A 26,352-nucleotide genomic window follows, 5' to 3' on the forward strand; every position below is an offset into this window, starting at 1 on the left:
TGGTTGATTACTAAAATCTTTATGAAACATTTCAAAAAAAGTCTTGCAGGAACTTTAAAAAAGGAGTCTCTTCTCTCCCTCAAGTCCATTCTGGCTTGTCCTTTGTCCTGGCTACATCATGGCAGGGATCTCTGAAGACACTGTGTCCAGAGGCTGCCAGTGACAGTCCATGAGCGCATCGTACAGCTCCTCGCTCTGCTCCATGAACTCCTTGTTGGCCTCGGTCACATCCAGCTGCGGCATGGGGTCTGGAAGAGAAGCAAGGGTGGTTCGGGGGTGCAGAGGGGCGCAGCACTCGGCAGCCACGGGACTCGGTGCCCTGCTCCCTCCTTCCTCGCCAGGGCTGCCGGCCCTGCTGCCTCTGTAGGGTTCGTGAGGATGAGAGCAGGGCAGGGGACAGTCTGACCTCAAACAGCACAGGATCCACTTGCGTGTGGAGGCTTTCAGGAGTAAATGCTACAGCACTACACAATTCAATCCACGGCTGGCTGAATCCAAGAAGGTGAAGGAATGGAAGATAGAGAAGGCTGACTACAGTTACATGTGGATTTATGATTGAAGCTGGCAAGAGGCCCTAAGCCCTAGTGAATCAAGAAAAGAAAGTAGAAAGCGCAGTCGCTCAGTCGTGTCCGACTCTTTGTGACCCCATAGGCTGTAGCCTGCCAGGCTCCTCCGTGGGATTTCCCAGGCAAGAACACTGGAGTGGGTTGCCATTTCCTTCTCCAGGGGATCTTCCTGACCCAGGGATCGAGCCAGGGTCTCCTGCACTGCAGGCAGACTCTTTACTATGGGCTTACTTGGTGGCTCCTATGGTAAAGTTAATCAAGGGTCTAACTAACTTTACAGAATGTAACATGTAATTAGTACTCAAGTAGTTCTGGCTGTCATTCCATGTTTATTAAACACTACACATACCTGTAGCTGTCACATGTCTCAGATTTTCTGGTGTGGTCCTTTTCTGAAATTTGGGTTTGGGAAACCTGATCAAGATTACTAAATCAAGAACAAAGAATGTCTAAGGAAAGAGCCAGAGTCAAATACACAAGCTGAAACACCAAGTTCTGTATTTAAAAATATTTTTTTCTTGATTGCAATAGTGGTATTTGTTCACCAGAAATCATGACAAAACAAGAGTTTCCTTTTAAACCCCTAACAAGTAATCTATTCTTAGGAGGGAATATTACTGAGCACTGAGAATGAACCTCGGTGGCATCCAACTTGGATGAATCTCACAAATAAAATACTGAAGGAAAGAAGCAAGACAGTATACACAGCACAGCATTAAGATTCAAAAACAGGCAAAACTACACCCTGCTCTTTAGGGGTGTATAGCTATGTGACAAACCTATAAAGAGAAGGAAGTTTTGTCACTGCAAAACTCAGAACAGTAGGGACTTTCCTGGTGGTCCGGTGGGTAAGACTCTGCACTCCCAAGCCTTTGATTGTGTGGATCACAACAAACTGAGGAAAATTCTTCAAGAGATGGGAATACCAGACCACCTGACCTGCCACCTGAGAAATCTGTATGCAGGTTCAGGAAGCAACAGTTAGAACCGCACATGGAACAGACTGGTTCCAAATTGGGAAAAAAGTACGTCAAGGCTGTAAATTGTCACCCTGCTTATTCAACTTCTACGCAGAGTACATCATGTGAAACGCTGAGCTGGAAGAAGCACAAGCTGTAATCAAGATTGCTGGGACAAATATCAGTAACCTCAGATATGCAGATGACACCACCCTTATGGCAGAAAGTGAAGAGGAACTAAAAAGCCTCTTAATGAAAATGAAAGAGAGTGAAAAAGTTGGCTTAAAATTCAACATTCAAGAAACTAAGAGCATGGCATCCAGTCCCATCACTTCATGGAAAATAGATGCGGAAAAATGGAAGCAGTGACAGACTTTCTTTTCTTGGCTTCAAAATCACTGCAGATGGTGACTGCAGCCATGAAATCAAAAGATGCTTGCTCCTTGGAAGAAAAGCTATGACCAACATACACAACCTATTAAAAAGCAGAGACATTACTTTGCTGACAAAGGCCCGTCTAGTCAAAGCTATGGTTTTTCCAATAGTTATGTATGGATGTGAGAGTTGGACTATAAAGAAAGCTGAGCACCAAAGAATTGATGCTTTTAAACTGTGGTGTTGGAGAAAACTCTTGAGACTCCTTTGGACTGCAAGATCAAACCAGTGAGTCCTAAGGGAAATCAGTCCTGAACATTCATTGGAAGGACTGATGCTGAAGCTCCAATACTTTAGCCACCTGATGTGAACTGCCTCATTGGAAAAGACCCTGATGCTGGGAAAGATTGAAGGCAGAAGGGGACAACAGAGGATGAGATGGTTGGATGGCATCACCAACTCAATGGACACAAGTTTGAGCAAGCTCTGGGAGTTGGTGAAGGACAGGGAAGCCTGGCATGCTGCAGTCTATGGGGTTGCAAAGAGCTGGACACAACTGAGCGACTGAACTGAACTCCCAATGCAGGGGGCCCTGGTTCGCTCCCTGGTCAGGGAACTAGATTCCACATGCCACAACTAAAGATTGTGCACGCTGCAACTGCCACCACTAAGACCCGGTGCAGCCAAATGAATGAGACCCCGTGAACCGCAGCACCCCAGGCTTCCCTGTCCTTCACCATCTCCCCGAGTCTGCTCAAACTCATGTCCCTGGAGTCAGTGATGCCAACCAACCATCTCATCCTCTGCTGCCCACTTCTGCTCTCAATATTTCCCAGCATCAGGGTCTTTTTCAATGTGTTGGCTCTTATCAGGTGGCTAAAGTACTGGAGCTTCAGCATCAGTCCTTCCAAGGAGTATTCAGGGCTGATTTCCTTTAGGACTGACTGGTTTGATTTCCTGGCTGTCTAAGGGACTCTCAATAGTCTTATCTAGCACCACAGTTTGAAAATACCAATTCTTCAGCATTCTGTCTTCTTTATGGTCCAACTCTCACATTCGTACATGACTACTGGAAAAACCATGGCTTTGACTATATAGACCTTTGTCAGCGAAGTGCCATCTTTGCTTTTTAACACACTGCGTAGGTTTGTCATAGCTTTCCTTCCAAGAAGCCATCATCTGATTTCATGGCTGTGGTCACCATCTGCAGTGATTTTAGAGCCGAAGAAGAGGAAATCTACCACTGATTCCACTTTTTCCCCTTCTACTTGCCATGAAGTGGCAATCTGCTATCAAAGCCACTATGACAGCCAAAATGACAACTAGTAACTGTTGGTGAGAATGTGGAGAAATGGAAATGCTCCAAGCATTTTTGGACAGGTCTGGCCATTTCTCAAATGGTTAAACGGAGTTTACTATATGATCCAGCACTACACTCCCAGGTATATACTGAAGAGTACTGAAAACCTGTCCCTGAAAACTTTTCTATGTCCACACAAAAACTTACACACGTATGTTCATAACAACATTATTTGTAACAGTGAAAATGGACACAATCCAAATGTCCATCAACTGAATGGATATCCACAGAATGGAATATTATTCAACCATAAAAAGAAAGGAATGATGCATGCTGTAACACAGAGAAATCAGAAGTTAAGTCAGAGAGGCTGTTCACAAAGGACCACATATCACACATGACTCCATTTATTTAGAATGTTCAGGATACGTAAATCCAAAGTAGGTGAGTGGTTGCCAGGGACAGGATATCGGAGTGACTGCTAGTGGTTTCACAGTATTCTTCACTGGAATTAAACAGTGGTAATGGCTGTACAACTTTGTGGCTATTTTTGAAAACTACTGTGTACTTTAAAAGGGTGGATTTTATGTTATGTGAGTTACACCCTCCAAAATAAAAACCAAAAAACCTAACCGAGTTCTTACTGTATATCCTATTGTATTTCAGAAATTTTTTCATTGAGAACATTTTTCTACATCAATATTCTTAGAAAAAGACATTTAATAAAATAAAAATCTAATTAAAATCTTACCAATATTTAATAAATCTCCTATCATTAGATATTTATCTGTATTGATATCATTGTGGGATAAAATCTTTCAGGTAAAATTGATTTCATGCATATGAACATTTTAAGAATTCTTTGTAGAAAGATAGTATATTTTAATTTGTATTTAAGTACTAGTATTAGCAGTGTGATGGTTACATTTTGTGTCAACTTGGTCAGGGTAGTGGTGACCAGTTGTTTGGTGAAACACCAGTCTAGACAAAGATATTCTGTAGATGTGATTCACATCTACAAATCAGTTGACTTTAAGTAAAGGTGATTATTCTCAATAATGTGGGTGGGCCTTAGCCAATCAATTAAAGGCCTTAAACTGAGGATTCCCAAAGTAGGAATTCTACCTCTAGGTGCTAATATAGAAATCCTGCCTGAGCCTCCAGCTTGCTGAAGCACATCACAGATTATAAATACATATATCCTTTCGGCTCTATTTCTCTGGAGAATCTTGACTAACACAAATGGTATATGCTTAAATTCTTTTCTCTTGTGGTTTATAGGCCATTTGCGCTTCTTTTGTAAACTGTTTCCAACTTTCTCAGGTACTCGTTAGAATCAGCCAGTTAGTGCTGAATCAACCAAGCAGTGGTGAATCTTTTCACATATAAACTGTGCCCATTCCTGCAACCAGAGGAATCTCTCTCGTTAATTCTAATCTAAATTATGAGTTGAAGTTTTGAGCATGTACAGCAGCTCCATATGGGAACTCCAGGAAAGCAGAGCATGACCAGTCTGGCCACTCCACTCAGTGCTGGTAATGGCGTATGGGAACAGATTAGCAAAAGGCTCCAGCAAGGGCAAGCATTTCTGCTGCAGCTGTGTTTTGTTTTGGGTGTTTCTGGCTGAGCCACACAGCTCTAGGGATCTCAGTTCCTTGACCAGGGACTGAACCCGGGCCATGGTGGTGAAAGCACCTGGCACTGGACCGCCAGGGAATTCCCAAGGACAGGTATTTGGGTGTGTAGAAATGTACGGATGCATGGACAGTACAGCACCCTTCCTCACTTGGATGACAGGGCCTGGAAGATGGCCTGCTGAACCCAAGGTACAGATGAAGAAGGATGACGTCCCTCCTGGGCCCTGTCTCTGTGCGGCTATTAGCTGAAAATGGGAGGCATTAGGGACTTCCCTGGTGGTCCAGTGGTTAGGACTCCATGCTTTCACTGCCAAAGGTGTGGGCTCAATCCCCGATTGGGGAACTAAGATCTGGCCACCAAAAAAAAAGAGGGAGGCATTGTAACTGTGGTAAAGAGCCTGAAGTCTGGGGCAAGACTGCAGGGTTCCAAGACAGTCTACCTCTTGCTATGATGTTGCAACTAAGCTGACCTTGAACACGAAATTTCATTTGTTTCCTCTTCTGTAAAATCAAGATAATTATGGTACTTACCTCAAAACCACTGTGAATGTCAAGTGAGTTAATACCTGTTTACGTGCTTAGAACAGTGCCCTGCACATAGTGAAACTTGTTGGCTGTTAATTATTTAAGCTTCAGTTTTCTTTTCTGTATAATGGGATTTATAAAAATACCTATTCATCCAAGTGTTCACAGGCAGCAGTGCCTGCAAAACTATTATAGCAGTGTTGGCTGTAATAATGGATGATGAAGAAATAGAAAAACTCTAAGGAGTTACACACAAATATGGTTATAATCAGGATAATTTCTCTAAAAAGGAAGCAAGAAAAGGCAAGAGACTAAGGCTAGAAAGACAGGGACTCCAGGTTGAACCTTGCTCCTAACTCACTGCGTGATCCTGAGAAGACCACGTGGATCTCCTGCTCACCATCCCTCTAGTGGAGCTGTGTCTGCCCAGCCCACCCCTATGGTCGCTGCTGCCAGAATCAGATGACAACACGTTCAGTGTAGTGCTTTAAAACGCTATGAAGTTTGTTTTATGGCTACGGATGATGTTTCCTTTAAAGGATATTTTGCTTACAGATCACATTTTCCCTATGACCTTCTCTTGAAGAATAATTCTTAAAACAGACTTAAGATTTTAAACTCGGAGTCTTTTTGTACCTTATAATAAAGCTTTATTTACTTAGAAATCGATGTTTGATTTTACTTCTTTAAAACTTAAACCTAACATTCTGTTCAGAAATATGTTGAAAAAAATTTAAAAAAATCTTTTTATAATTTTTTCAAACCTTAGACTCCTTTAAAAGTATGAATATCTCATTTGAAAAAATATTTGTCTGAAGGTCAGCAATTACTTTGGTTTTACTTTTTCTCTGTTAAATTCAGTAAAAAATTACAACACACACTTTTAATTTTAAATAAGCAATAATGGCTATTACCATGTAGCAAAACTGGGGGGTGATTTTAGTCTCTTCCTTATACTTTACTGTATTTTCCAAACTTTCAATCCTAACTATACTTGAAAGTGAGGAGAATATGTAATTTAAGATACATGGGGGGAGTTCCTTGGTGGTCCAGTGGTTAAGAATCTGCCTTCTAATGTAGGGGGCTCCGGTTCAATCCCTGGTCAGGGAACTAAGATTCCGTATACTGCAGGGCAACTAAGCCCACAGGTGACAAAGAGCCTGCACGCTCTAGAGCCTGTGCTCTGCAACCAGAGAAAGACTGTTGGGCTTGGCAACAAAGACTCAGCGTAGCCAAAAAAAAGTATGGAAAAAAATTAAAATGTGAAATTAAAAATTATTTTACAGGCATCTGACAAACTGTGCAACAAATATAAGGCCATCGAGTCTTCGGTTCAGACCTACACCCTGGGGTAGACCACCACGAGTCCAGGGAGCCTCAGGTGCCCGCCTCCATCTGTCGCTCCCTGGGGTGATTTGGGACCTGCACTCCCGACTCAGGTGACATTCACATCCTACACTGAGTGAAGGGAGTCCTTTCTTACCTTCCAATGCATCATCTCCGACTTCTTCATACGTCTGCCAAGAGACCAGAGAGGTGGGTGAGAAGCACAGTGAAAGCCTGGCCCAGGACTAGGATGGCTTTTTTTTAACAAGGGGAATTAAGCTGCTTCATCTTTCCCTGTCTTTCTGAAGCACAAGCTCCTGTCCTTAACCACCCCATCCCGGAGACTCACCCAGGTCTCTAGAGGATGCGGGGCCAGACTGGCCAAATCATGGTTACCTGCATGGTGCTCTGGGTGTAGCCGTACTGGGGATAACTGTAGCTGTAGCTGCCTGTGTTCTGGTCATAGCCCCACTGGGCGTAGTAGTTCTGGTACTGCTGGTAATACTGGTTGTAGCTGTAACTGTACATTTGACTGTATTCCACTGGCTTCACACGGCTCCTTAAAGGAAGAAGGAAAAATAAACAAACAAATGAGCAAACATTTCCATAATACGATATGACCGGGACTGTTCTAAGTGCTTTACACAGACTAACTCGTTTAATCCCCAAAATGGTGCTATACAGTAAATATATAATTAATCCTATTTCACAGATGAGAAAACTGAGGTAGAGAGAGATTACATCGTTGTCCAAAGTCACATAGTGAGTTAAGAGATTCAAACCCAGGCAGTCTGATCCCAGAACCCAGCTTTAAAGACAGGAGCTTCTGGGAATCCCTGGTGGTCCAGCGGTGGGGACTCTGCACTTTGAGTTCCACGGGCCCAGGTTCAGTCCCTGATCGGGGCACTGGGATCCTGTGGGCCACACAGCATGGCCAAATTAAAAAAAAAAGGCACTTCCAATGGTTAGGTTTGTCTCCCTTACAAACTTTTTTAGTACTGACTTTTCCCCTTCTCAAGATCTTGGAGGGCTGTTTTTCTGCCAGCCACAAAGGCTCAGATAAACATGGCCTGGATAATCTGGATTTAGAATGATCCAAGGAGCATTTGCAAATTACAAAATCTCTTATCACCTTTTCCCTGCAAAAACATAAGGTTAAGTGTTTCAGGAGCCTGGAACTGTAGTCAGAGATACCATCTGTGGAGTAGGTACTTGGGATTTGTTCCCATTCTTTTTTATATATGGTCTCCTACTTTAAGTCCTGCATAGCTCTATGTCAGAGCTATTATTTATTATTCCCTCTGTAAAAATGAGAACACAGCCTCTGAACGGTTAAGTGATTTACCCAAGACTACACAGAGGACTGGAGCCAAATTCTAACTCCAAGGCTTGCACCCCAACCACAACACGGTTCATACAGCACCTGCCCTGCAGACTCAAGTCTCCTATCCATCTCCCCCTTCCTGCATTGACCAACCAGGGCTGAGGCCCAAAGTCAACGGAAAGCTTTCTTCTCTGATTCCACAGCTACCCCAGTCACTGCTAACCAAAGACAATGTCAAGCGTGCAAAAGATCCACTGCTTTCAAAACCTTAAAAAACCACAGGTGATGACCTCTTCCCAGGTTCCTCGTGTGCTCAATGTCAGCTTGGTGAGGACTCAGCCTGAGCAGTTAGGCTGCATCTGACTGCCTTAGCATCACCTCCCGATGGGACGGCTCGATCAAGTCTGATGGCAGAGATTTCCTCTCCCTGCCCACTGCCAGGCTAAAAACTGCTCATGTTTGCCTCCATGACCCTACCCCCCTGACCCATGCGTCCAAGGAGTCTACCACCCTCATGACATGTTCAGGTCACTGAAGGCACAGGGCCTGGGTCTACACATTTCTGTTTCTCCACACTCGGCTTACAAGTCTGACTCTCCAAGGAAACTCTGATCACTCAATTCTTAGTGCATGAGGGCACCTCCCCAGAGGCAGGCATTAAATGCTGACAACAATGCTCAGTGAAGAAACAGATGTAACAAAATAACTGCTCTGCAGAACAGACTTTGTTTTTCTTGTTTATAGCTACAACTTCAAAGTCTAGGGCGGGGCTGCAGTTGCAGGGACTCAGTTATCACTGACTGAATAAATGATGACAAAGCAGAAACGACCAAAATAGTAAACATCAGAGGAACTGCTAGACAGAATATGCAATCAAAAGAATATTCCGCAGCTATTACAAATGTTGTAATGATGACAACTATGCAACTCTATGGCAAAGTGAGTGTGTATACTGAGTAAACTGGGAAGAACAAGGGTGAACACTGTTATTGTCATTAAAAAGGAATAAGCAACGAATCTACCACATGTAAACTGACCCATATGCATGCAGTGTATTACATCAGTATCTACATTTATACAGAAGCCTGAAAAGGAACCCAGAAATTATAAGCAGTCATTTAGAGTAACAAGGAACTTCTTTCTTTTCAATGTTTTCTTTAATGTTTTTACATATACAGTAGAGTTTAGAACAAATAACATTTGGAGGGGAGAATCGCTGAGGCTAAACTGCAAAGAGCCTCCAAATCTTTGCTGTCTTAAAAAACACGGCCATCTGGAAGTTCTGCCCAAAGAGTGTAACCACTTACATACTTTAACACGAAGTTTCTCAGGCTTTGTAAAGTTGACTTTTGGGTGGCAGAGGAGACCATTCTTTGTTCCGGGAGATGTCTTGTGCACTGTACAATGTTTAATAGCATACCTGGCCTGTACTCATTAGATTCGAAAGGCTTCCCTCTCCCAGTATGGGATGTGACAATCAAATTTATCTTTAGGTGTTGCCAATGTCCTCAAGTTGAGAACCACTGCTTGGGCCAAAGGATGGAAGATTCTACGCAGAGAAAAACTATCTTATATCTGAGTATAAAACATGCTTGGATATGCACGGGAAGAAGGGTTTCCTGCCCAGAGTGACAGGTACAATAGTGATGTATATAATCTTCTATCCTGCTTACATTATTCTTCTTCTTTTGGCCACAAGGCGTGGCTTGTGGCAATTTCCTATATCATATTCCCTATATCATTAATTCTTAGCCACTCCCATAGCAAGGGGCACTCATAAGAGGTTTGTATGTTTCAATAGCAGCTCTACTGGGCAAAGAGCACACAAACTAAGTTTGCAGAGCCCAACTGCTTTTCCAGCATCGCTATGGCGATTCTCAGTGTGCCTGCCTCCCCCAGTCATAGCTCTCTCCTCAGCTGTAAGCTTCTGCAGGGGCAACAGTGACGCTGGCTCATCTCCAGCACCCAGCCTGGCAAATACCAGGCACTCATTACTTGTGACCTGCACTGAGTCGCCTGGCAGCCTCCCAATCAGCAAGCGGATGCCCTGATTATCAGCAACCGACGAGGCATGTCTCGGTTCCCACGCCAGCGCAGGACTCACGCTTTGGGGATGGCCACGCTCAGCCGCACTGGTTTAGACCCCAGTCCTATGGCTCCCTGGCACTCTGTCAGGGCTCGCTTCTGTTCCAGCTCATCTGTGAATTTCACAAAACCATAACCCCTGCAGGAAAAAGACACACACATACACACGCACTATTTAGATCACAAATGTGATGCAGGTAAAACCAAAGAATGGAAAAGAAGCTGAGAAGGGAGAGAGCTCCCATCAAACCACACGGGCAGGCCTGAGCGCCCCACTGAACAGAGGGGTGTCACAGAGCGGTGTGACACCCCAGCACTGGAGGATCCCACTTTCAGTTCACCAACCTCCTCCATGCCATCCTGATATGGCTTCTCCCCAAACAGGAGCTTCCTTCCCGATCTACTGGAAAGTATTATTATTATTATTACAGTAGAAGCAGTAGTAGTAACAGTCACAGAAGGCCAAATATTTACGGAGCCTGCCCTGCATGCCAGGTGCTACCCAAGGCACTGGGACTCAGCAGTCACAAGCAGACAAGGTTCCTGCTTTCCTGAACTCATATCCCACTTGGGGATAAATGAATGACAGTTAACATTTAATGACCACTTATTATTTCCCAGGCACTATGCTGAGTATTTTCCCAGTTATCTCAATAAACTGTCCAACAACTTGATGAAGGGAGTATCCACATCTTATTGAAGGCAAAACCAAACTTCAAAGATGTTTAATGACTTGCCCAAAGTCATACCAGAAGCAGAATTCAAAGTCCAAGCTCATAACTACTACTCAGATCAAAAAAGGAATCTTTCCCGACATATAGCATATGATCTCACTTACGTGTGGAATCTAAAATATGATATAAATGAACTTACTTACAAAACAGAAAGAGACTCACAGACACAGAAAACAAACTTATGGTTAACAAAGGTGCAAGAGGGTAGAAAAGGGATAAATTAGGAGGAGTCTGAGATTAGCAGATATAAACCACTATAGATAAACGAGGTCCTACTGTATAGCACAGGGAACTATATATATTCAATATCCTGTAAAAAACGGTAACAGAGGAAAAAATATATATATAAACCCTTAAGGTCTTTCCATTTTTAAAGTAAAAATAATAAATAAAAAAGGAAATACCTATAAAGCATTTTCTATTGATTTATTTACATTACATCATTTCATCCTCACACCAACCCCCATGAGATGCAGACACTATAAATCGGTCCCATTTCACAGATGAGGAAACAGGGGCAGAGGCTCAGTAACTTGTCTGCTGCATAATCCCTGGGCAGTACTGAGGCTGGGATTTGCACCAGGCGGTTTGGCTCCAGAGCCTGAACTCTTACCACCATGGCCTCATTATCACACCCTCAGCTATGAGATACATGCTGCAACCAACAGGGTAGGCATGAATAAAAGTAAGACCTTACTTAGACACGCCTGTCTGGTCCAAAACCACCTTGCCTCCCCGACAGGAGGGGTAGACTTTGACGAAGAACTCATACAGCATGCCATCATCCACATCTGGGGTCAGATCCCCCACAAAGAGGGAGTACTCAGGGCTGAGAAGAGAGAACAAGATTCAGACACAAAGAAGAAAACTTCTGTTCTTGTGAGCTCTCTTGGCCCATTCTAGATAAACCTCTTCTGTGCTGCGTCAGAGAACAACACATCTGCTGGGCCCTTAACCTAGTCCTGCTGCTGCTGCTGCTAAGTCGCTTCAGTCGTGTCCGATTCTGTGTGACCCCATAGACGGCAGCCCACCAGGCTCCCCCGTCCCTGGGATTCTCCAGGCACGAGTACTGGAGTGGGGTGCCATTGCCTTCTCTGAACCTAGTCGTAATTGGTTTCATTTGGCAGTCCTGGTAGAAGAGTTTCGAAAGGAGTCTCCTGCCCCAGGCCCTTCACCCACTGAATAAAGCCTATCTGGCTTCAAGCTTTACCTGAGTGCAGACCAGGGGATAAGTCAGAGATGCTCCAAAGATAAAGCCAGAGATTCTGCGTTCACTGCATACTTTTAATCCAAATGGTGAAAAGTACAGGGAGCATGAGAACTAAACCTTCTCTCCTAGAGATGGGCTAACATGAAATCCCTCAACTTTCAGGACAGGGTCAGCAAAATTTTCTGTGAAGGCCGTACAGTAACTATTGTAGGCTCTCTGGGGGCACCTCTGATTTCTGTTGTCTTTTATCTGTTTCCACAATCCTTAAAAAATGAAAGGGGGGCCAGGGGGCCTTCCCTGGTGGCCCAGTAGTTAAGTTACTTAAGTAGTTAAGGTGGTCCACTTTCATTGCAGGGGGCATAGAATTGATTCCTGGTCAGGGAGCTAAGACCCCACAAGCAGAGCAGCATGGCCAAATAAATAAATAATTTAAAATACAGAGGGAATTTCCTGGCGGTCCAGTGGTTACGACTCTGTGCTCTCACTGCCGACAGCCTGGGTTTAATCCTGGTTGGGTAACTAGGATCCTGCAAACCGTGAGGCACCGCGAAAAAAAAAGTAAAAACCATTTCTAGCTTTCAGGTAATGGAGAAGGCAATGGCAACCCACTCCAGTGTTGTTGCCTGGAGAATCCCATGGATGGAGGAGCCTGGTGGGCTGCAGCCCATGGGGTCGCTAAGTCGGACACGACTGAGCGACTTCACTTTCACTTTTCGCTTTCATGCACTGGAGAAGGAAACGGCAACCCACTCCAGTGTTGTTGCCTGGAGAATCCCAGGGACGGGGGAGCCTGGTGGGCTGCTGGCTATGGGGTCACACAGAGTCGGACACGACTGCAGTGACTTATCGAATGACAAAATTAGGTCACAGTTTGCCAACCCCCATAACAGAACAATAAACTCATTATTATTTTATTTCAAGTATGATACATATTCCTTGTATAAGATCAGAATATATAAAAGGACAAAGAAAAATAAAATACCAATAACCCAACTCAAAGGGAATCACCATGAACACCTTGATATGCATTTTTGTTCTTTTGCTTTAGCTTCTTCCTTTGAATTTATAAAAATTGGATACAACTCATTTGTTTCTAGCATTTTTTTCACTTACAGCATCTAACCAACATCTTGACATGTGAGTATTTTGCTACAACATGACACGTTAATGGATACACAATATTCCAAAAAATGAACATATTGTAACTTGAACCACTTTCCTATTATTAGATTACTTGGATTTTCCCCCAATTTTGCCGATTATATGTAGTATCTCAATGAACATTTTCTCTCTTTTTTTAAAAAACTTTTACTGGAGTTGATATACAATGTTGTGCTAACTTTAGGTGTACAGCAAAGTAAATCAGTTTATACATATACGCATATCCATTCTTTTTTATATTCTTTTCCCATATAAGCTATTACAGAGTATCAAGTAGAGCTCCCTATGCTATACAGGAGGTCCTAATTAGTTATCTATTTTATATATACTAGTGCGTACAAGTCACTCCCAACTTCCCAATTTATTCACTGCGTCCCCTTATCCCCTGGTAACCATAGGTTTATTTTCTACATCTGTGGCTCTATTTCTGTTTTATAAGTAAGTTCTTTTTAAGATTCCACATATAAGTGATATTACACAATATCAACGAACATTTTCAAGGCTAATCTTTACACAAGCGTGCTAAGTCACTTCAGTCGTGTCCGACTCTGTGCGATTCTATGGACTGTGTAGCCCACCAGGCTTCTCTGTCCATGGGATTCTCCAGGCAAGAATATTGGAGTGGGTTGCCATGCCCTCCTCCAGATCTTTCCAACCCAGGGATCAAACCTACGTCTCTTATGTCTCCTGCGCTGGCAAGCGGGTTCCTTACCTAGTGCCACTTAGGGATAATCTTTACACATATCCATGAATAAATTCTGAAAAGCAGAATTATGGGTTCAAAGGGTATAAATCTATCTAAAGCCTTTGATACATTGTTCTCCACCTTTCAAAGCAATCTGAAATGCTTGATACATTTATGCTGCTACAGAAATTCTTACTGAATAAATGTCATTACCATGGGCAGTCATGGGACTAGGAGAGGGAGCAAATACAGAGAAGACAAGGGCCTTGCCATGAGCAAACTGGAAGCATCCCCCAACAGGGATGGGAGGGGTTGGCCTTCAGGAGGGAAGCACTCTGGAGCCAAACTCAGCGCCCCATCCTCCTCTCTGGAAGTGACCAGTGCAGTGAACACATCTTGTCTCTATTTAGACATTTCCCAGGACTTGAAACTACCTTGTGGCTACTCTCTACTTACCTGTTATCTGGCTGTTTCCCATAAGTGGCGTAATTCAGTTTAAAACGCTTTGCCTGAAAATTTAAAAACAAACAAACTAAAACAGAGAAAGGTATTTCAAGAATCAACAATTTTTGGAAAAAAACTGAAATAAATTACCTTGGCCAAAACATCTCCCCCTCTCTAAGCCTCAGCCTTTTCTCCTGTTTAAAAGGAGGGGGATGCACGGATGACCGCTAAGGGCACTGCCAGCTCCATGGTTCTATGAGCCCAGGTGTGCCAGCGTGGTGCAGCTGTAAGCTAAGTAACTGTGGGAAGAGCAGAATGCAACTCTCTTGAAATGTGTCCTCACAGCTGCCAGCCTGTTCTACTTTGTCAATCAAGCAAGAGGTCTAGAGGTTCAAGTCTTCTGTGAAGGGAGGCAGCGGTGCAGAGTGGAAAGGGCATGGGTTTTAGAGGCAACCAATCTTCGGTCTGCATCCTGGCTCTGCCACTTACTACCTGTGTTGCCTTGGGCAAGTTATTCCATCTCCCTGAGCTTCAGTTTCCTGGTCTGTCAAAGATAACAATGTCTACTGTTTAGGGTTGTTATAGGATTAAATAAAATATATGGTAGGCATTCAACAAATGACAGTCATTCATGGTAACAAAAATGGCAACATTATCATTATCTAAGTGTCCTTACAGGTGTGGCTCCTGGAAGGGGCTTCCCGTTGATTTTATGTAAACACTTCTCAGCTGTGGCCAAATCTGCGAATTCTACAAAGCAGTAGCCAGCCGGGATCCTGGAGCGAAAACAGAAAAAGGGAATGGTTAAAGATCTGATACCCAGGCACTTTGACAATGATCGTGTGGCTAAGACTCTGAGCTCCCAATGCACCTGGTCAGAGAACTAGATCCTATATGCCGCAACTAAGTATTTGCATGCAGCAACTAAAACCAGGTACAGCCAATTAAATAAATATATTTAAAAAGGAGTGGTGAGGGAAGGTTCAAGAGGGAGGGGAGACAGGATATATGTTTAATTATGGCTGATTCAAGTTGTTGTATGGCAGAAACCAACACAAAACTGTAAAGCAAGTTTCCTCCTATGAAAAAATTAAAAAAAAAAAAAAAAAAGTAATTCAAGCTTTCACAGGCAGACAGACACACACGTACACACAAGATGTGATACCTAGATGAGAGACTAAGTCTGGGCTGGAGGGCAGGAAAAAATGTTTTTCTCATGACAGCCCATATTATTTTTGTTCCATGCTGTACTCCAGTTCAGAATTTATAGACCTGAGTATAAGTATTGCCCATCCAGGGCAGTACCAGACTCATTTAGTAAATCATTTATTCATGTACTGTATCGCCTATGAAGAACTCTTGCCAAAAACGTTTCCTGGGACTTCCCTGGTGGTCCAGTGGCTAAGACTCCCAGCTCCCAGGCAGGGGGCGTGGGTTCCATCCTCCCAGTTGCCACAACTAAGAGTTCGAATGCCACAACTAAAGACCCTGCACAATTGAAGACTGAAGAAGATCTCGTGTGCCCTAAGACCTAGCACAGCCGAAAAATAAAAATATTCCTATGCAACCCAAGCAAACCTTCAGATCTAATGTCCAGCTTACAGGAAATATTAGGAACAGAACAAATAAAACACTATGATCAGATCAGATCAGTTTCTCAGTCGTGTCCGACTCTTTGCGACCCCATGAATTGCAGTACGCCAGGCCTCCCTGTCCACCACCAACTCCCGGATTTCACTCAGACTCATGTCCATCGAGTCAGTGATGCCATCCAGCCATCTCATCCTCTGTCATCCCCTTCTCCTCTTGCCCCCAATCCCTCCCAGCATCAGAGTCTTTTCCAATGAGTCAACTCTTCGCATGAGGTGGCCAAAGTACTGGAGTTTCAGCTTTAGCATCATTCCTTCCAAAGAAATCCCAGGGCTGATCTCCTTCAGAATGGACTGGTTGGATCTCCTTGCAGTCCAAGGGACTCTCAAGAGTCTTCTCCAACACCACAGTTCAAAAGCATCAATTCTTCGGTGCTCAGCCTTCTTCACAGTCCAACTCTCACATCCATACATGACCACTGGAAAAACCATAGCCTTGACTAGACGGACCTTTGTTGGCAAAGTAATGTCTCTGCATTTGAATATGCTATCTAGGTTGGTCATAACTTTCCTTCCAAGGAGTAAGCGTCTTTTAATTTCATGGCTGCAGTCACCATCTGCAGTGATTCTGGAGCCCATAAAAATAAAGTCTGACACTGTTTCCACTGTTTCCCCATCTATTTGCCATGAAGTGATGGGACCAGATGCCATGATCTTCGTTTTCTGAATGTGGAGCTTTAAGCCAACTTTTTCACTCTCCACTTTCACCTTCATCAAGAGGCTTTTTAGTTCCTCTTCACTTTCTGCCATAAGGGTGGTGTCATCTGCATATCTGAGGTTACTGATATTTCTCCCGGCAATCTTGATTCCAGCTTGTGTTTCTTCCAGCCCAGCGTTTCTCATGATGTACTCTGCATATAAGTTAAATAAACTGGGTGACAATATACAGCCTGGACGTACTCCTTTTCCTATTTGGAACCAGTCTGTTGTTCCATGTCCAGTTCTAACTGTTGCTTCCTGACCTGTATACAGGTTTCTCAAGAGGCAGGTCAGGTGGTCTGGTATTCCCATCTCTTGAAGCATTTTCCACAGTTTATTGTGATCCACACAGTCAAAGGCTTTGGCACAGTCAATAAAGCAGAAATAGATGTTTTTCTGGAACTCTCTTGCTTTTTCCATGATCCAGCGGATGTTGGCAATTTGATCTCTGGTTCCTCTGCCTTTTCTAAAACCAGCTTGAACATCAGGAAGTTCACAGTTCATGTATTGCTGAAGCCTGGCTTGGAGAATTTTAAGCATTACTTTACTAGCGTGTGAGATGAGTGCAATTGTGCGGTAGTTTGAGCACTCTTTGGCATTGCCTTTCTTTGGGATTGGAATGAAAACTGACCTTTTCCAGTCCTGTGGCCACTGCTGAGTTTTCCAGATTTGCTGGCAAGGAAACAAATCCAGAATTTAGGACCAGAATCCAGAATGTAGAACCTAATGTAAGACAATCTTACCTCTTCAAAAAGTCGTTATTCTGAGAAAAGAAAGAAGTGGGCATTTCTACATTAAAAAGAGACAAATGCAATACAGGATCTGATCTCTGACTGGATCCTAATTCATTAAAAAACAATACTCAAATATTTAGAAACGTTGTAATGCCTATAATTTACTTTCATGTGGTTCAGCAAAAAGAAAACATCAATCTCCTTAAATCTCTATAGACACTTAGATAAGGAGAATATAGCAACATATTAACAATTTTTGAAATTAGGTGGTGGTTATATGAGTGTACATTGTACTTTTTGTAAATTTAAATTTTTTGTAATTTAAAAAGTTTTTTTGATAACCTACCACCAGCCAGGCAGATACGGAGTTGAAGAACATGGCACCTGACCTTAAGAAACTTAAAATCTAGTTGGACAAAGTAAATCCACGGACCAGACCTAATTGGGGGAATATGTGTGAGTTTCCTGGTGGTCTATTTTTAAAGCATTACTAAGGGACATAAGGGACTTTATTTTTCTGGGCTCCAAAAATCACTGCAAATGGTGACTGCAGCCATGAAATTAAAAGATGCTTACTCCTTGGAAGGAAAGTTATGACCAACCTAGACAGCATATTAAAAAGCACAGACATTACTTTGTCAACAAAGGTCCATCTAGTCAAAGCTATGGTTTTTCCAGTAGTCATGTATGGATGTGAAAGTTGGACTATAAAGAAAGCTGAGTGCTGAAAAATTGATGCTTTTGAACTGTGGTGTTGGAGAAGACTCTGGAGAGTCCCTTGGACTCCAAGGAGATGCAACCAGTCCATCCTAAAGGAGATCAGTCCTGGGTGTTCATTGGAAGGACTGATGTTGAAGCTGAAACTCCAATACTCTGGCCACCTGATGCGGAGAGCTGACTCATGTGGCTAGATCCTCTGATATTCCTTCCTCCTAAGAGATTTATACTGAAATCAGTTTTACTTAACAGCATTCTTAAATCTATCACCAGTGAAATAAATCAGACTTTTCTGGAACTATGATACTCAGTTCAAATAACATTATGGACACCAAGCCAAAAGATACGGGCAAGGGAAGTACCAGAGCCCAGGGATCTAAGAACACAGTCTATGAGCTCCATAAATGTTAATGCTTAGAAGAACGGTGGGGCAAATCTGTGTTTTCTGTCTTGTGTGTGCTAGAATTTAAGCCAATGTAAAGACCATCACCAGTAAGAGCTGACTGTTACCGAGCGGTCACTATAGGCCAAGCACTGTGCTCACCACTTCACATGCACCATCTCATCTAATTGTCACAGAAAAACTCCATGAGAGAAGCAAACTACTGCTCCCATTTAGATGTGGAGACTGAGATTCAGGATTATACAATACTCCTTAAACTACACAGCTGCTGCTGCTGCTGCTACTGCTGCTAAGTCGCTTCAGTCATGTCTGACTTTGTGCGACCCCATAGACAGCAGCCCACCAGGCTCCCCCATCCCTGGGATTCTCCAGGCAAGAACACTGGTGTGGGTTGCCATTTCCTTCCCCAATGCATGAAAGTGAAAAGTGAAAGTGAAGTCGCTCAGTCGTGCCCCACTCTTAGCGACCCCATGGACTGCAGCCTACCCGGCTTCTCCGTCCATGGGATTTTCCAGGCAAGAGTATTGGAGTGGGGTGCCATTGCCTTCTCCGAAACTACACAGCTGGTATTTGCCAAAGGCTGGACTTGAGTTCAGGATAATCTGACCATATTCTTTCCCCAGCAGTTTATTGTGAAAAATTCCAAACATAAAAATTAAAAGAGCTGCCATAGCAAACACCCTTATATATATATATATATATACATACACACACACACACATACACACATCCACCACTTTTTAAAAAATATTTACTTTACCAAATGACAATCCATCCACATCCTTACCCATTTATCATCTTTTTTTGTTTTTGTTGATATTTTTTCTTATTTTTTTTAAATAATGAAAGTATGATAACATTTACAGGAGATGGAAAATACAGGTACATCCTTATTTTCTGATACATTTCAAAGTAAGTTGCAGATATTGGTACATTTTTCTCAATTATTTTAACACGCTTATTATTAGAGTTCAATTACTGCATAGTTTTTTCCTTTTAAGTTACATACAATGAAATGCACAAATTCTTCTAGATGCTGAGTTATTTCCACCACAGATTAATTTTGTGTATTTTAGAACTGACTCAGTGGAAACATCCTGATGCTGGGAAAGACTGAAAGGCAAAAGGAAAAGAGGGTGGCAGAGGATAAGATGGCTAGATAGAATCACCAACTCAAAGGACATGAACTTAAGCAAACTCCAGAAATTTTAAGTCATATACTGTATACGTATACCATACATATACATAAACTGTATGTGTATACCAGTCACATACTGTATGACTATACCAGTATTTACGTATCTACCTATTCAGATACCTGGACTGCAGTTTGGGGCCATTGTCCCACATGCTATCGGGCTTCCCAGGTGGCACAGTGGTAAAGAATCCGCCTGCCGATGCAGGAGATGCAAGAGATTCGAGTTTGATCCTGGGCCTGGAAGATCCCCTGGAGTAGGAAATGGCAACCCACTCCTGCATTCTTGTTGGGAAAATTCCGTAGGCAGAGAAGCCACCAAGAGTCGGACACAACTGAGGGACTGAGCTCGCACGCATGCACACGCGTGCACACACACACACACTCACACAAAATGTGCTATACATATTCAAGTCCTTTTCATGCTAGTTACACGTTTTCATTTCTCTTGAGTAAATACCTAAGACTAGACTTGCTAAGGAGAAGGCAATGGCACCCCACTCCAATACTCTTGCCTGGAAAATCCATGGACGGAGGAGCCTGGTGGGCTGCAGTCCATGGGGTCACAAAGAGTCGGACATGACTGAGCGACTTCACTTTCACTTTTCACTTTCATGCATTGGAGAAGGAAATGGCAACCCACCCAATGTTCTTGCCTGGAGAATCCCAGGGACAGGGAAGCCTGGTGGGCTGCAGTCTATGGGGTTGCACAGAGTCGGACACTACTGAAGCGACTTAGCAGCAGCAGCAGCAGCAGACTTGCTAAGGCAGATGTACTGAAGATATATGGACTTCCTGGTGGTCCAGTGGTTAAGAATCCACCTACCGATGCAGGGGACACAGGTTCCATCTCTGTTCAGGGAAGATCCCACATGCCTCAGAGCAATTAAGCCTGTGTGCCACAACTCCTGAAGCCCACGTGAATAGAGCCCCTGCTCTGCAATGAGAAGCCACTGCAATGAGAAGCCTACGCACTAGAGCGCAGCCCCCACTCACAGCAGCTAGAGAAAGCCGGTGCTCAGCAACAAAGACCCAGTGCAGCCAAAAATCAAGTTGTTGGTTTTTTTTTTTAAGGAAAAAAATAAAAAAGATACTGCCAGATACTTGTCCCCAGTGGCTGTAACATTTTCTAGTCCCACCAGTGATGGAAGAGATGTGGTTATTTCACATGCAACTGTATTCTTTTTCTTTGCTGAATTAAAAAAATTGTCATTAAGGATTACATTACATTGAAAAAGGTTATAGCAACTCACTCTAGTATTCTTCCCTGGAGAATCCCACAGACAGAGGAGACTGGTGGGCTAGTCCATGGGGTTGTAGAGTCAGGCACGACTGAGCACGCACACAGTTACATAAAATGTTATCATTTCAGCTATTTTTTAACTGTACAGTTCTGTGGTATTAAGTATTTTGCAACCAATCACTACATTGTTAAGCACTATGCTTTACTGTGCATTACTTTTTCTTGGGTCTTATTTTTTCCCTGTATTTTGTTCCTTGTTTTTAATTTACATTTATTTACAGTATTCTCACAAGGCACTTCAAAGTCTTTGTCATATGAGGCACAGTGCACATGTAATATGTATGTTGGTGCCACCATAAAAAACAGCTAGGGTTTAGTAATCAATGGTTGCTATTTCTGGTTTAGTCGCTAAGTCATGTCCTACTCTTTTGTGACCCCATGGATTATAGCCCGCCAGGCTCCTCTGTTCATGGGATTTCCCAGGCATATGGAAGTTGGTTGCCATTTCCTATTCCAGGGGATAGTCCTGACCCAGAGATTGAACCCGAGTCTCCTGCACTGGCAGGAAGATTCTTTACCACTCAGTCACCAGGGAAGCCCAATGGCAGGAAAGGATGATTCCAATTCTTAATAAAGATTAAAATGTGAGAACCTATGTCAGTGTTCTGGAAAGTATTACAAAATGTATTTTCATGCCAGTAGCTGATTTATCAGGGTTTGCTGTCTGTAAGAATAAGAAAGTACCTGTTTACCAAATAGCCAAAGACTAGGCTGCACTTCCTATCTCCCATCATTTTTCAACTGACTGATGCTTTAGCAAGCTGCTTTAGTACTCGGCACAGAGTAGATACTCACTAAATACTGTCTTTTTTTTTTGCCTATGTGAAAGTATTCTTCACATTTTGTTTTGTGTAGGTATTTACTGTCTCATTCCCCTATTCGAAAGTAGTAAAATCCATGAGAAGAGGGACTATTTCTGGGTTATTTCAGCCATGTGTCCAGGAAATCTAGAACAGTGGCACATAGGTAGTGTTTCACATGAGAGTTAAGGGTACTCATGAACTTGGAGAACACAGCTGAATTAGAGTCCTGGCTTCTCATTTAAAAGCTGTGTAAATTTAAGACAGCTATTAAGCTTCTCTAATAACAGTACTTAGCTCAGAGGTTTTTGTGATTTTAAAGTGCTTATTACCTAGCAGATCATAATCTATTTATATTTACCAAGCATATACCATATGCCAGACATTGTGGTAAACCTTGACCGTGAATTAATGGCACTTAATCCTCACCAGGACTCTATGAGGTAGGTGCTTTCATTATGTCTATTTTTACAGACAAGAGGGAGAGATTAAGTCACTTGCTCAAAGTCACACACAGCAGACAAGAGCTTTCAAACCCAGACTGCCTCAAGTCATCTGTACACCACCAAATGTTAACATCATTATGACAACTATTACTAGAGGTCAAAGCCCTGACCCTCCGCGATGTTAACTTTCTCTTGAATGACACACGCGGCGAGATCTATAAAGTAGAACTATAAAGTAGAACGAAGACTGAAGTAAGAGGACAAACCCAGTGAGGCGGTTTCGGATAATTTTGACGCTCATCACTGTCTCCCCCATGGTAGCAAAGGCTCTGGAGATGAAGTTCTCATCCATGTAGGGCTCCAGCTGCGTAAACACAAGAGCAGAGCGGGTCGGGCCACATCCAGACTCCTTGCTTCCCGGATCCGGAGCCCCTCCGCCCTCAGCCCGGGGTGGGCTGCACGCTGCTGGCGGGCGGGAGTGGGGTTGGGGGTGCGGGGGAAGAGGTTTCCATGCGCAGAATGATTTGAACCCCTGCGTTCCCGGTCCCTCGCCTTCTTTTCCTTTAAATGTGCTCCTTTGTAGAAGCCGCCCCCCTTGGATGGAGGAATCCATCCCTCCAGTCCCAGAACCAGGGGCGCTCTTCAACCCTTAGGATTCCTCCTATTCTAACCGCCCCCAAACCCTCCTTTTCCCCTCCGCGAACCCAGGCGGGACCCCCAAGACCCCTCCCCCTCCGAGTCAGCCCCCTTCACCTACACGCTGGGACTGAATTGGGCGTCACCTAAAAGAACTGCCCCTCTCCAAGCACTTCCACCCTTTGAGGACCCTTCCCCTAAGTCTTGGCCCCCTCGGTACCTAAATAACTGGGACTCGCGCCGGCGTCGCGTAAAAGAACTCCCCTACCCATTCACGTCCACCCTTCTGGAGATTCGAGGGCCCTCCCCCCTCGGCCCCTTTCTTCCTCGCGACGCTAACATTCCTGCGCCACAGACCCAGGAAGCCGCCCTCACTCACGTCGCCCATCCACAGGCTGGCCGCCATGCCCGCGGCCCCGCCGGGACTCTGTGGGTTCCCAGAGCTGGCGCGGACGCGGGAGCCACCGAACCGGGACCTCCACGGAGCATGCGCCTCGACCGCCTTCTGCGCATGCGCCGCAGCTCGGCGCGCAGGACCGCCCCCGCGTGCCGCTCCGGGTTTTTCCGGCTCCCGGCGGGCAGGTCCCAAGACTAGAGCCCGCGGGAGGGAGCGGGTCAGACCCTGCCCTGCGCTGGGCTGTGGGTGGAGCTGGTGACTAGCTTTCTCGGGTTTCTATTTAAACACACATGTACAGATAAAATTACAGAATTTTACGCTCCTTGTTAAAAAAAAAAAAGCAAATATAAGCACTTTTTTTTCCCCTTCAAGTAAAAGATCTCCTTTGGGAGTCTGGACGTTTCAGTTCCACTCACTCAGGCAAATTACTAACTGGTCCGCTCCAGCCACCCCTTCACACTGCATTTCCCAGTTTGCAAGAGATTTCTGTTGACTGCTGCGCTGGGAGTCTTCCATCATTCCCTGGGGAGCAGGGAGGGCAGAATTACAGCGAGTGTAAATTGGGGCAACTGTGTCATCTCAAACCAGTCTTCAAGTCTTGTCACTTTCTGGCGTCTCACTTCTACACTAATCCAAACCGCCAGTTCTAACCTGTCCCAAAACAGTGACCTGCCACAGAAGGCCCTCAGTAAACACCATTTCTAGATAATCCTGACAATTTGACTTCTAATCTGGGAGTGTCCCAGGCCTTCACCTCAGTTTAATACCCATTTCCTAGAATGTGAAACTTCTATGAGAATTGTTATCTCCAGGTGTGAAAGTCACTCCAAGTGCTTGAGGATCCATTTCCGAGGCTCCTTCTGGGCTGATGGGCCACTTGAGCCCTTCCTTGACAGTATATAAATCCCAAATTTGGGGTGTTTGGACCCAAAGTCAAGCTCTGGTGGATCCAGCTTTAAATCCAATCACAAGTTGCCAAATTTCCAGTTTTTTTCTATTCACTTCCACAGTACTGTAGTCTTTAGGTGCTTTGACTATAGACTTGAACAAATAGAGCCCAAATCCAAGCCCTCCTCACTATTTTGGGTAACAGTAGCACTTGGTTCCCCTGCCGGCTCAGTGGTAAAGAATCCACTGACCAGTGCAGGAGACACAGGTTCCATCTGTATATGGGGAAGATCCCCTGGAGAAGGAAATGGCAACCCTCTCCAGTGTTCTTGCCTGGGAAATACCACGGAAGGAGGAACTTGGCGGGCTATAGTCCAAAGGGTCGAAGAGTCGAACTCGAGTTAGCAACTAACCAACAACAAAGAGCAGTGCTTACCTTGAGGCACCCACTCCAGGACTCCTGCCTGGAAAATCCCACGGACTGAGGAGCCTGGGAGGCTACAGTCCATGGGGTCGCAAAGAGTCGGACACAACTGAGTGACTTCACTTCACCTTGTGCCATGTTTTGCTTGGCCAAGCAGTGTGGCATGTGGGATCTCAATTCCCAGACCAGGGATCAAACCCATGCCCCCTGCATTGGAATTGTCTTCACCACTGGCCTGCCAGCGAAGTCCCAAACTGTGTTTGTTGTGAGGAGAAAATGACAAGTTGGGAAAACATTTGGCCTAATGCTGGCTTCTAATAAGTCCTCCAACACGGCAGTTGGAGGCCTTAGAATTATAACTGATAAATAGCACTATCTACCAACCCCTGTGCTTTTTGCTTACTATTTTTAAATTTCATTTTACATGTGGAAGATTTTTACATATTTATTTTTAATTTAGAATGTAAGTTTTATCAGACAGGATTCCTTCTTTGCTGTTTCTAATCAAATTTCCACAAGAATGTCGGGGATATGTTAGACGTCTTTGTTGGCAAAGTAATGTCTCTGCTTTTTAATATGCTGTCTAGGTTGGTCATAGCTTTTCTTCCAAGGAGTAAGTGTCTTAATTTCACCAACAAAGGTCCATATAGTCAAAACTCTGGTTTTTCCAGTAGTCATGTATGGATCTGAGAGTTGGACCATAAGGCTAAGCACCGAAGAATCAATGCTTTTGAACTGTGGTGTTGGAGAAGACTCTCAAGAGTCCCTTGGACTGCAAGATCAAACCCGTCAGTCCTAAAGGAAATCAGTCCTGAATATTCATTGCAAGGACTGATGCACCTGATGCGAAGAAATGACTCATTGGAAAAGTCTCTGATGCTAGGAAAGCTTGAAGGCAAAAGGGGACAGAGGATGAGATGGTTGGATGGCATCACAGACTCGATGGACATGAATTTGAGCATGCTCCAGGGGTTGGTAATAGACAGGGAAGTCTGGGGTGCTGCAGTCCATGTGGTTGCAGAGTCAGACACAACTGAGCGACTGAACTGAGACACCGGAAAAAAATTAATTTTATGTCAAACAATAAACAGCTGTCCCTTACCCTACCTATCCCTTATCCCAACCTTTTCCCTAAAATATGTGTATTTCTAAATAATATACTTTTAAGACAATTTGACTGTCCTGGGTCTTCGTTGCTGTGCCGGCTTTTCTCCAGTTGTGGAGAGTGGAGGCTACGCTCTAGTTGTAGCGCACAGGCTTCTCACTGTGGTAGCTTCTCTTGTTGTGGAGCACAGGCCCTAGGGCACGAGGGCTTCAGTAGTTGGGGCCGCAGGACTCTAGAGCACAGGCTCGATAGCTGTGGCGGGGGCTTAGTTGCTCTGCAGTACGAGGGATCTTCCAGCAACAGGGATCAAACCGGTGTCTCCTGCATTGGCAGACAGGTTCTTTACCACTGAGCCGCCAGGGAAGCCCTCAATAATATAATTTCTATTCATTTGTAGTTTCAGATATTTTAGGGACGTCCCCTCAGACATACACACTTTTCCGTCTTCTGATTGCAATTTGTTAATTGTACTACATTATTATGATTGTAAATAGTATTTACAGCTGAGCCATATGTGGTGATTACATTTGTTTTGCGGTAGTCAATCCAGGTTGGAGGAGGATAGGGGAAAAGGTAAAACTTAAGAGTACTTGACACGTTTGAACGTAAAAAAGGAGATTCATAC

General features: G+C 44.0%; 1 protein-coding gene across 3 annotated transcripts; it reads right to left on the reverse strand.

Moving 5' to 3' along the window:
- On the reverse strand, window positions 1-23,432 carry TRNAU1AP (tRNA selenocysteine 1 associated protein 1). Of its 3 annotated transcripts, none has more exons than XM_019979897.2 (9): window positions 23,293-23,432; window positions 22,544-22,641; window positions 15,008-15,107; window positions 14,344-14,396; window positions 11,529-11,660; window positions 10,117-10,236; window positions 7,085-7,247; window positions 6,846-6,879; window positions 1-248 (listed from the first exon to the last, which is right to left on the reverse strand). In XM_019979897.2, the coding sequence occupies exons 1-9, from the start codon at window positions 23,317-23,319 to the stop codon at window positions 112-114; spliced, it is 864 nt and encodes a 287-aa protein (XP_019835456.1). In that variant the 5' UTR covers window positions 23,320-23,432; the 3' UTR covers window positions 1-111. The 3 variants fall into 3 exon arrangements, with proteins under 3 accessions (XP_019835456.1, XP_070631359.1, XP_019835464.1); XM_070775258.1 differs by lacking the exon at window positions 23,293-23,432 and adding an exon at window positions 23,134-23,152; XM_019979905.2 differs by lacking the exon at window positions 10,117-10,236.
- Window positions 23,433-26,352: the final 2,920 nt, after the last annotated feature.

Source organism: Bos indicus, chromosome 2 (assembly GCF_029378745.1).
Source record: "Bos indicus isolate NIAB-ARS_2022 breed Sahiwal x Tharparkar chromosome 2, NIAB-ARS_B.indTharparkar_mat_pri_1.0, whole genome shotgun sequence".
In the NCBI taxonomy this organism is placed as follows: domain Eukaryota; kingdom Metazoa; phylum Chordata; class Mammalia; order Artiodactyla; family Bovidae; genus Bos; species Bos indicus.

Excerpts from the sequence above, each read along its gene's own strand:
- TRNAU1AP (XM_019979897.2), bottom strand. The coding sequence starts at position 23,319 with ATGGCGGCCAGCCTGTGGATGGGCGAC. Across the intron at positions 6,880-7,084 it reads ACACCCAGAGCACCATGCAG|ACGTATGAAGAAGTCGGAGA; the intron begins GTAACCATGATT and ends GTCTCTTGGCAG. Across the intron at positions 249-6,845 it reads CGGAGATGATGCATTGGAAG|ACCCCATGCCGCAGCTGGAT; the intron begins GTAAGAAAGGAC and ends CTTCTCTTCCAG.